Source organism: Colobus angolensis, unplaced genomic scaffold, assembly GCF_000951035.1.
Source record: "Colobus angolensis palliatus isolate OR3802 unplaced genomic scaffold, Cang.pa_1.0 Scaffold33, whole genome shotgun sequence".
Classification (NCBI taxonomy): domain Eukaryota; kingdom Metazoa; phylum Chordata; class Mammalia; order Primates; family Cercopithecidae; genus Colobus; species Colobus angolensis.
Genome location: NW_012116599.1, coordinates 6,681,645 through 6,692,943, shown reverse-complemented (window position 1 = coordinate 6,692,943; position 11,299 = coordinate 6,681,645). Strand labels below are relative to the sequence as shown.

Below are 11,299 nucleotides of genomic sequence, written 5' to 3'. Positions count from 1 at the left end.
AAAAAAAAAAAATATATATATATATATATAAAATAATATAACATATATGTAAATATATAACACACACATATATATAACTAGTTAGTTTTGGTTATATATAATTATAACCTGAAAGTTAGCACCTGTGGTTTAGGTCTATGAAAGGGTCGTTTTGAATCACAAAGCAAAGCACACAAAGACCCAAAGGCAGTTGTGACTCTTTGTATCCCTTTTGGATCATACTCAGGCTACATACGTATAAGTCAGAAAAGCAAACACTTCACCTGGAGAGCGTTGCATTTAAATAAAAAAAACTTTATTTTCTTTATCATCTCAACTTCAACTGGAGGGAGTTGCATTTAAATAAAAGCCTTTTATCATTATGCAAATTTTAAAATAGGGCTGTTATTTAAAATTACAGTTTTAAATGATATTCAATGTGTGATACAAATCTATCCTTATTTTCAACAAATACAAAGTAAGTGAAACATAACTATTCCTGTTAGATTCAGGCCAGCTTGGTGACTGAGAATGAAGAAGAGGATGAAAAACATACTCAAATCATCTTTGCATATCAGCATCATGTAGTTTTCTAGAATAGGGTGAAAGCTTTAGAATGAAATGAGGCCAGACATGTAAATAGAATAAATAGGAATTTCTATTTAAAATCTTCTTAAGAGAGTGAGAGGAACCTATGGGGAAAAAGAGAGATGGAGGAAAGAGAGGCGAAAAGAGAGAGAAAGAGAGAGTGAAGAACTGAGAATAATAGGGACCTTCTCTTAAGTGCTGTACCTGGGGTCCTGGAGCCCCTGGCAACCCGGGGTCACCTTTTGCATCAAGTTCTATATCTTCTCCTTTAGCAGGAGCACCCTTGAAAATGAAGAAGTTCACCAAACATCATCAATGTTATATTTTCAAAACCCCTCCAAGTGCTTATTCAAAGTTATACTTCTTCAAATATAAAAGTGCTTTTCAAGATAGATACTCAGAGAAATGATTTATGATTTTGTAATTATTCCATTATGAAGATTTCAAAGCAATTTCCTATTTCCTAAAATCAAAAATTTACAGTGGGCCAAGTACAGTGCCACATGCCTGTAATCCCAGCACTATGGGAGATCAAAACAGGCAGATCACGTGAGGTCAGGAGTTCGAGACCAGCCTGGCCAACATAGCGAAACCCCATTTCTACTAAAAATACAAGAATTAGCTGGGCGTGGTGATGTGCACCTGTAATCCCAGTTACTTGGGAGGCTGAGACAGAAGAAACGCTTGAACTCAGGAGGTGGAGGTTGCAGTCAGCTGAGATATGCCACTGCACTCCAGCCTGGGCAACAGAGGAAGACTCTGTCTAAAAAAAAAAAAAAAAAAAAAAAAAAAAAAAAAAATTACAGTGGAAAGAAGAAAGATGCAGGGGTAATAAGTCATTTCCCAAGACACCAAAAATAGCAATGTGGGGCCCTGAGCATGAGGTCATTTTTCTTCTCCAAGACCCTATTTCCTTAAACAATGATACAAAACCTGTTAGACTCTTTATGACAAGAGCCAGAAGGAGCTTTTTAATAGGAATAAATATCATGTCCCAATTATTATTGTTTCTGAATGATTAAGGTCTGGATTATGAAATCTTATTTGTAATGACTTAAGTCTCATTATTTATTAGAAGTCTTTTTCATCTGTACAATTAGAGGTTTTCAGCGACAGCATTCCACCAATGACTTACCTTTTGTCCTTTCAAACCAGGAGCACCCTAGGAAAAAAGCAGCCTATGAACAACTAGAGGAAAATCAAACGCACACACTCCTACTCGGTCTGCTCTGCCCTCTCTCCTGTTTTGCATCCTCTCCCCACCATACACCTCCCACAGGCTTACAAAGCAAAGTCTTCCCTTAATCTTTTACCTCCCACCATATTGTCCTGTCTTTCCTTCATCTCACCTGGGAACTTCCCATTTCCTTCATTTCCCACCCTTTCCTCAGTTCCAAATCTGCCCCCTGCTCCATCCTGCCGTGGAATTGTCCCTTGCTAAGGTCAGACATGATATTGATGTTGCTAAAACCAATGCCAACATGTCAGTCCTCCTCTGATTGGACTTTGCAGCAGCATCCAGCAGCTGTCTGCCACTCCCTTCTACTACAGTAGGTCTTTCCTGGACCTTCATAAGACACCCCTGCTGGTTTTCTTTCTCCCACCAGGGCTGCTCCTCCTTTACAGGCTCATTCTCTTTTATCTCAACATCACCGCTGGAGCTAAGTCTCAGTTCTAAGCCCCTGTTCTCCTCACTGTGACTCCTTGAGTCACCACCAGCTGGAACCTCTTCTCTCAGTGAATCCACGTACCTCTCATGCATCTCCACTTGGATGTCTCAAAAGCAAAACAAAGTCTCAACTTCTAACCCTACGTTCATAATGCATGTATTCATCCATTCCCTAACTATTAGTTGAATGTCTACTATGGCTACCCCAGACTTCCCTAAAGTCATGACGGATTTGTGTATATGGCCATATGGAGTAGACCACTTTTATTTATGCTTTACGTCTTTGATGGGGATTAGAAATGCAAACCTACCGGTATCCCTCGGTAGCCCAGTGTCCCTGGGAGTCCTGGAAACCCCCGCTCACCCTAAAAGACATACACGGTTTGTTATTATTCTTAGTTGTTCTAGAATAGCCTATTCAGATATTTTTCCTGTTTCTCGCTTCCAACTTTGCAATGGTAAATCTAGACAAAGTAACCCAAATTCCTTATGGCTACTGGGTCATGAGGCTGAAGACCAAAAAACCATTATCTTAATTAAAAACAGGATTAGAATACTGTTTCTCAAATTGTGCATAAATGGCAAAGTCTAATTGCGCCAAGAACTTTTTAATTGCTGTTTCCTTCAAACTTGAGTAATTAGTTCATTCATGGCCACCATTCTGGAGAAAAGGAGAGCTCAGTTCGAAAACAAAAGGAGGTGAGTGAACACTGAAAAGCTCAGTCATTCCTCTTCTAAAACTAATTCTGCACTCAAAGCTTTGATTTCTGATTTATATACACAGCCTCAGATGAAAACAACCAGTTGAGCTCCAAGTTTTCTTTCTGTGGGAGAACTTTCCTTAAAAGACAATTAGAAAGCAAGCAATGCAAAGAAAGAAAATAGGAAGTTTCCTGGCTCCAAATTGTACTGTTGGTTCTGGTCTAAAGGAATGTTTCAAGGGAAGCCTGTCTTCCTTTCATTGCCACTTCACCTTGATTTAGTCATTCAGCAAAACATTTATTAATCATCTTCTGTGTGAAAAGTACTTACCTTAGAACCATTGCATCCTGGTACACCAAAAAGTCCATAAGGCCCAGTATTGCCTGGGGTGCCCTGGAAGAAGAACAAGTCTCAATGAGGAAGGTCATCCCAAGAAACAGCACTGAACTCAAGGGAAAAGAGGGACTGATTTAATAACTCTTGAAATATAAATGATTATTTAAATGGTTAAGTAGGAAATGTACATTGTGGTTTTGTGTATAATTCCAGTAACAACGAACTAAACAGGCTGACTAAAATGAAGACTTATCAAGTTAGATGCAGGTATTTAAGATAAAGCAAAAGCCTTTTATCCATAAAATAAAAAAGTCCCTTAACACGCTGTTTTAAGCTGGGGAGAAAGGAAGGGAAAAAGAGGAGGAAAGTGTACACAGATGAAACTATTTTATTATTCTATGCTATTAAATACAATCATTTCATTCTATCCTATGCTGTTCTATCAGCTTGTAACATACAGTTTCCTTCAGTACCTGTGGGGGTTTAGTTCTAGGACCTCCATGAATACAAAAATCCATAGATACTTAAGTCTCTTATATAAAATAGTATAGTATTTGCACATAACCTATACATATCCTCCTGTATACTTAAAGTCATCTCTAGATTACTTATAATACCTAATACGATGTGAATGCTATGTCAATAGTTGTTATACTGTAATGGTTTTTAAGTTTGTACAATTTTTATTATTAAAAATATTTTTGGTCTACAGTTGGTTGGCTGAATCCATGGATGTGGAATCGATGGATATGGAGGGCCGACTTACTATATAATTTACTAATTATCCTACCCTATCCTATCCTGTCCTGCTTGTATTTCAGGAAGTACAATTTGACTCATGTGACATAAAAATCCACACACTAATATAATATACCATCCTAAGGTGCTATTTCTTCATGTAGGGAATGCATCAGAACACATTTTCTCACATGACCGTTTTAACATCTTTATTAAAATGAGCTTATTTTTAAATTTTCTAGCTATGGATTTTTCCCATTACTTACTGGAAGTCCAGGAGAACCAGAAAATCCTGGCAATCCAGTTACTCCCTGAAGACATAGAAAAAAGGAGGGGGTGACAAAAAAAAACTTTAAAAATGTTCAATATATAAACAAATTTATTTGCCATTGCAATACTTTTTTTCTGCAACTATAACTGGGAATGGCTCGAAACGATTGGGAAAACAAACACCAAAGCTTTAACAAACTTTTGTAAATCTCACATTTATGTCACTCTTAAAAAGATATCATTAAGATTAGTTTTGGCTTTTTTGGATAGATTTCTAAGGTACAATTTGCATACAATTAAGTGCTCCAAGTCTTTTGAGAACAGCTTAACTGAACAGCTTAACGAATGTTGACCTGCGTGCAGTTTTATATACCATCATCCCATCAGACACAGAGCATCTGTATCACTCCAGAGGTTCCTTCATGGCCTTTCTTTGTCGGTTTAACACTTGCCCCTAATGTGGTAACCACTTCTTTGACATCTACCATTACAGATTAGTTTTACCTGTTCTTGAACTTCATCTATGGAACCATACGCAGTGCACTCCTTTCTGATATTTGTGTAAATCTTACAGTGAAAAGCTGATCTTTCAAAAAGAATGAGTTCATCAACAATCAGGATGGACTGGTTGGACTACTAACCCTTACACCTTTGGGACCTGTGAGTCCTGGAAATCCTGGAGAGCCCTAGATTCAAGTAAAAAAGAAAAAGTAAACACTCTGAAAATTATTTTGCACTAAGAAACCCATACATGAAACCCAGTCTTAGTCACATGCCAAGCTGTTCTGCCCTTCTGATGATTTCATTGTTAATAAGATTCAATTGCTCGCTTATTTCATTGGAGCTAAATTGTTTATCAGAAAAGACAAAAATTCATCCAAACCCTTGCTACTCAAAGTGGGGTTTGGAGCCTGCAACATTAGCATTACCCAGAAGCTTATTAGAAATGTAGAATCTTAGATCTGCCTCACCTCCCAGACTATTGACCCAGAATCTGCATTTTTAACATGATTCCTTAGTGATTCTTGGGCACTTTAAAATCTGTGAAGAGCTGCTGCAAAAGTCCTAATTAGCCTCACAGCTGCTGAGGTCTGATAAAAATGAATGACACAACTACAATGGTGGATGAGAATGGCAGCCAGTATTTCTGTACACAAGAAACACTCTATTAACAAAATGTGCCTGACATGCACAAGGAAATAAATAGCCAAGTAAGGACTGCCTGAACCAGAGAGAAACTTGCTTTGGGCATGTGATGCATTCAGTTCGACGTCCTGTTTCTTAGAGAATAACCTTAAATGGTGACTGTTTCAGCTAGGCCACGTAGTGTGAAAGTTTCATTGTCCAAAAGCCATTTTCATCATTCCAGAGAGTTTCAGTTTGTTTTGGTTTTTAATTTTATTGTTATTATTTGAGAAAAGGGTTGTTACAGAATCCTCTGAGATTGCCCTGTCCAGGCCAAAGTCAGTCTCTCCCATCTATGGTGGAATTCTGGGGGTGCGTGGCTGTGTTCAAGGCCAAGGACATTCCTCTTCCCTACAGAATTCTATTCTTATGATACAGAAAGCAGAAGGTCTTACTTGCAGGTTTTACTTTCTCATTGTAAATTTTTTTCATGCAGAAAATATTTAAAATTAAGATAGAAATCTTGTAAATCTAAAACATCTTTTTGGTCAGGTTTTAATATTCTCTAATTATCTGTCTTTGATTGTATTATCTTTTGTAGCTATTAATATATATCTATAAGCCTTATATGCTTTAAAATATGAATCTATGACAACATGGCACTCAGGTTTTCTGGATTAATTTTCTGGAATGCCTGCACTTATATAACCCATACTAAGTGCCATGTGTTTTTGACTATTTTAATGAATTTCAGCACCTCTAAAGAAATGCTGAAGAGAATGAAACAGAGTAGACTATAGATAACAATTTTTTTGAAAAAAGGAATTGGCATTAGGCTGATTTAAGTCCAGGGTTGAAGTGGCAAACTCGTTCTACCAATAGAAATGGAAGAAAACCTGGGTCCATGCCCTAGAGGAAGTCAATGTTCAGTTTCTGCCCAGAATCTGAATGACTTCTTCAAAATTAGGATCAGAAGTAGAAATGGACAAAAAGAACGCATACATGAATATGGTAGACAGGGAAATGGCAGAATTACTGGAAAACAGCAAGCTTTTGCATTTTACATGTAAGCTGTGGGTGTGGTTTCAAGAGTTTGATTCTGGCATCATGTATGTGACATAAGAAATACATATTTGTTCTATACGTTTGGTTCCTGACACAGAGCTCCTAAAAACCCTTCTGATATTCTGAATGATAGGGGAGTAAAGATCATCTTTTGTTCTAATATTTGGTGTTTGACCTCACTTGGAATATCCTGGGTGATAGAAGTGTCTTTTGTTCTAAGGAGGCAATTCTTGGTGGGCTCCCAGGTGGGACTGGTCATCAGAAAGACCAAGCCATGATTAGAAGCTTGAAACTTTCAGCTCCAGCTGCACCCTTCAGTGAGGAAAGCAGAGCTAGAGATTGAGTTTATAATTGATCCTGCCCACATTATGACACCTCCATAAGAATCCCTGAAGCATGACGTTCAGAGAGCTTCTGGGTGGGTGAACATTCACCTTCCAGGAGGGTAGTGCACCTCAACTCCATGGCGACAGAAGCTCCTGCACTTGGGACCCTTCTGGGCCTCCTCCAATGTATCACTTCATCTCTCGCTCATATCCTTTATAATAAACTGGTAAATATTCCCATGAGTTCTCTATGAGGTTCTTTAGCAAATTATCAAACCGGAGGAGGGGGTCATGGGAACCCCTGATTTATTTGTAGCCAAGTTGGATGGAATTACGGGTAACTGAGGACCCACTACTTATGACTAGTCCTGAAGCAGGGACAGTCTTGTAGGACTGAGCCCTTACCCGATGGGGTCTGGACTAACCCCACGTATTTAATGTCATAACTGAATTGTTGGGTACCCAGTTGGCATCCAGAGAGTTGGAGAATTGTTTGGTGTGAAGAAAACCCCCACACAATGTCAAACCACGTTTGAACTCTGATTTTGTTCCCTGTGATCTCCATGACCCAGGAAAAATTACTCAAGTGCTCTGTGTCCGTTTTCTCATCCATGAATTACCTCCACGTAGTGGAGGTAATTAAGTCACCATAGTCATGATTTGTGGGATCAATGTGAGGAGTAAATGAGATCCAGGGAGAAATAAATTGCCCAATGCCTGGCACAGAGTACATATGCAGTAGGATGGCTTTGATTTTGATTATCATTTACATGTTCCATACATTATTCTAATACATATATATGTATGGTTTTTAAATTTTTTTTTGACAGGGTCTCACTCTGTTACCCAGGCTGGAGTGCAGTAGCATGATCATGGCTCACTGCAGCCTCTGCCTCCGGGGCTCAAGCAGTCCTCCCACCTCAGCCTCCTGAGTAGCTGAGACCACAGGCATATGCCACCACACCTGGCTAATTTTTGTAGTTTTGGTAGAAACTGGGTCTCCTTATGTTGCCCAGGTTGGCCTCAAACTTGTGAGCTCAAGTGATCCTCCTGCCTCAGCCTCCCAGAGTGATGGGATTACAGGCATGAGCCACTGCATCTGGCCTGTAATACATATTCTAATATATTATGAAATTTTTAAAAGACCCTGTGTAGATCAACTGTAATTATTTTTCATAGCTCATTAGTTGGTTTATAGCCTGCTGGAGGTCAGTAGTCAGGGGAATGAATGTGTGGGTGCGTGAGAAGCCAGGCTTAAGTCTAGCTAATGTCCACAGCAGGAAAGAGTACTCAGCAAATCCAGTGGTTATGCAGTTATTTAGTAAATCCTCTAGGGTATTTATTTAAACAAAGGCCTTTGCTGTATCACAGACTTTAGGATAAGAATGTGTGATGAGTGTGAAGGGTCGTAGACTCTGGATATTTAAGGGACCAGAAGGAAAAGAGAAACCCATGAAGGAAGGGAAAGATGGAGAGACAGGAGAAATACAGACAAGGAAGGGAAGGATGGAGAGATAGGGGAAATACAGAAACAAAGATAGACAAGGAAGAGAAGGATGGAGAGACAGGAGAAATACAGAAACAAAGATAGACAAGGAAGGGAAGGATGGAGAGACAGGAGAAATACAGAAACAAAGACAGACAAGTGTTTCAAGGAGAGGAGAGCGATCCACATAATTTGAAACTAAGCAGAGGGGTTCAGATCAGATTAAGACACAAAAGTATGTATTGGCATTGGTCACTTGAAGGCCATTGGTGATCTTTGCTGGAGTGTTTTCAGAGGAGAGGTGGTAGCAGGCAACTTATTACTAAGTATCGAATAGTAGATGAACTACAGGCAGCATGTTTGACTATTCTTTTAAGAAGTTTGACAGAGAAAGGAAAGTCAGGGAAAACACAGCAATCATTTGGGCACAAGACCTAAAAGATGGAGAGGAAGTTTTGTATTATGATGGGAAAATAGTTGCATGTTTAAGAACTGGAAGAGAAAAGCAAATAACAAAAGAAAAGCTGGAATGTCTGGAGAGAGGGGAGGCACCTCGTGGAACAAGGAATTCCAAGGATGGGGGCACAGGTGGTTGGACAGGTCTTGAATAGAAGGGAAAAGAGCTCTCATTTTTCACTGCAGAAGGAATAGAGGTGGGAACAGACGCAGATGTAGACATTGTGTAGATTAGGGAGGGAGATGGAGATGAATTTGAGCCACAGACTTGAAGCTAATGATGATCATTTGCAATAGTCTTGGAACAGGTTGTGGTTCTATGTGGCCAGCTAATACTGGGGACGAGGAGTTTGCCATGCACCTAGCAGTTGGCTAAGATGTGGAATTCTCTCCAGGTTTGCAACAGCCCAGGGGGTAGGCATGAAGAGGGTTAGGTGGGTTGGGGATTTTCCAAGCTTGCAGGATGACATACCTTGGGTCCCTGTGGTCCAAGCAAGCCTTCAGGACCTGTGAATCCTTTCTGGCCAGGAGAACCAGGGGGTCCAGGAAAGCCTCTCTCCCCCTGTTAAAACCAAAACAAGGTGAGAAACACACAGAACAGCAACTGTCTAACAATAGACACACCAATAACCATTATGTTCTCTTGTTTATGACTTCATGATGACTCTGTGTATTTTTTCCTTGGATTAAAAAATTCATAATTAGCACTCAGGAGGGACTGAGTAACCAGAAAGCTACCAGTTGTTGGTATTTGTCTATAGGCTTGAAAGTGGTGGCTCTTGGTCTTGTAGAAACTTGACTTTCCCCCACGGTAGGGCTATGTAGAGCAGAGCTTAACCGAGAAGGAATAAAAAATGAAAAGGAAAGCCCAGGAAGAAGCTTCAAGGTTAGTGGAGTGTTTGTTGTGGGATGGAGAGACGGTGAGGCTCAGGTGCAAGAAGATGTTTGGGGAGTGTGCATAATTACTATGTAGCTTGAAAGAACACCAACAGGCAAGTTATGAGTCTCAGCCCTTTAATACACAGGCATTAGTAGTCTGCTATTTGTGTGGGAGATGCAGGAGAGGTAGCAAGGGTGGCATAACCAAGAAGGTGTGAGCTCAGTAATGTTTTAGAAGGAGTCGGATAATATTAGGGGAAAGTACCTAGTAAAAGTGAGTGAAAGTATTTTAAGCCCAAGGCTTGACAGGGTTCTACCAACAAATAATCTTCCCATGGATGTATATCTTGGAATTACGTTTGTCCCTCAGTGTCGGTGGGGCATTGGTTCCACGACCTTCCCCCCACACGAAAACCTGTGGATCCTTAAGTCTTACACAAAATGGCATAGTATTTGCATATAACCTAGAACAGCCTTCCATATACTTTGAATCTCTGGGTGACTTATAATACCTAATACAATGCAGATGCTTTGCAAATAGTTGTTATACTGCATTTTTTCATTTGTATTATCTTTTATTGTTGTACTGTTATTTTTTATTATCCCCCCCACAAGTATTTTCAATATGCCATTGGTTGAATCTGACGATTCAGAGCGCCTGGATAAGGAGGGCCGACTGTACTCTTCAAAAGTAAAGGCCACCGGCTGATTTGGTTAATTGGGTCAATTTAGTTACACAATTGGCAAATTAAAACAAAAAAGAACAAGTCAGCTATTTTACATTATGTGTGTGCACACACACTCAATAAGAAGAGAAATAAAAGAAGGTACTAGACCCCTCTCGCTACTCGGTTACTTTTATACACCCTAGAATAGCATCTTGCAAATAGTAGAAACTCAATAAATGCTTCTTGAATGCAAGGAGAATCACAGAGAAAGTGCTTCTCAATGGGAACCTGAATTTTAATACATTCACATATTCAAGAAAAAACCTAAATCCAACTACATGTGAATTATGAAATAATTTAAAATAAGTATCATTATTATAATTAGCATACACATTATATAGAAATTAGTTTAGATAAAGAGCTTTAAATATGTTCTTAAAATATTTTAAAATAGTCATCCTTCAATATTGTTGAACAATTAATTAGTGTCTCTGAGGAAAGAGTTTGGTAAACAAAGAAAAAAACTTTAGTTCTGCCTCTATCTTAATTATCACAAATTGCAAGTTAATGGAGCGAATTAATGAGATTTCACGGCATTCCTTTTTTTCTTGAATTCTGCAATGGAGCTACTTCCCTCTGCTGAAGTTTTGCCTCAACCACGTGCTGCTGTGGGATTTCTCCACCAGGGAGCGAACTTGAACCAATGCTGCAGGACAGAAATCTGTGGATTTCAGTGTTTATCTTCTGTCAAAGTGAATGAATCAGTTTGTTTTCAGTTCTTCTCTTGTGTTTAGCAATATTGTAAATAGTGTATACATATGAAGACTTGTCATAAATTTTGTTTTTCTCTCGCATTTGCTACTTATTCTTTACAGACCAAGAGAGTTGTGATTTAATTGCCGTTGTATGTACAAGGTATCTGAAGCTTCCTAGATGACATTTTTTTCTTTTCTTTTTTTTTTAGGTTAATGTTTATATACAATTACTTTAACATTGGATTTGGGTGTAATCC

The 11,299-nt window shown here is 39.0% G+C and overlaps 1 protein-coding gene across 1 annotated transcript in view; it reads right to left on the bottom strand.

Annotated features, from left to right (window-relative positions):
• Positions 1-11,299, bottom strand: part of COL4A3 (collagen, type IV, alpha 3 (Goodpasture antigen)) — a 151,226-nt gene that overhangs the window by 62,595 nt on the left and 77,332 nt on the right. The window contains exons 3-9 of the mRNA XM_011952038.1: positions 9,213-9,302; positions 4,924-4,968; positions 4,279-4,323; positions 3,269-3,331; positions 2,548-2,601; positions 1,703-1,729; positions 772-849 (exon numbers count right to left, since the gene is read on the bottom strand). Of these exons, the coding sequence (XP_011807428.1) occupies positions 772-849; positions 1,703-1,729; positions 2,548-2,601; positions 3,269-3,331; positions 4,279-4,323; positions 4,924-4,968; positions 9,213-9,302 (402 nt within the window). The remainder of the gene's footprint in view (positions 1-771; positions 850-1,702; positions 1,730-2,547; positions 2,602-3,268; positions 3,332-4,278; positions 4,324-4,923; positions 4,969-9,212; positions 9,303-11,299) is intronic.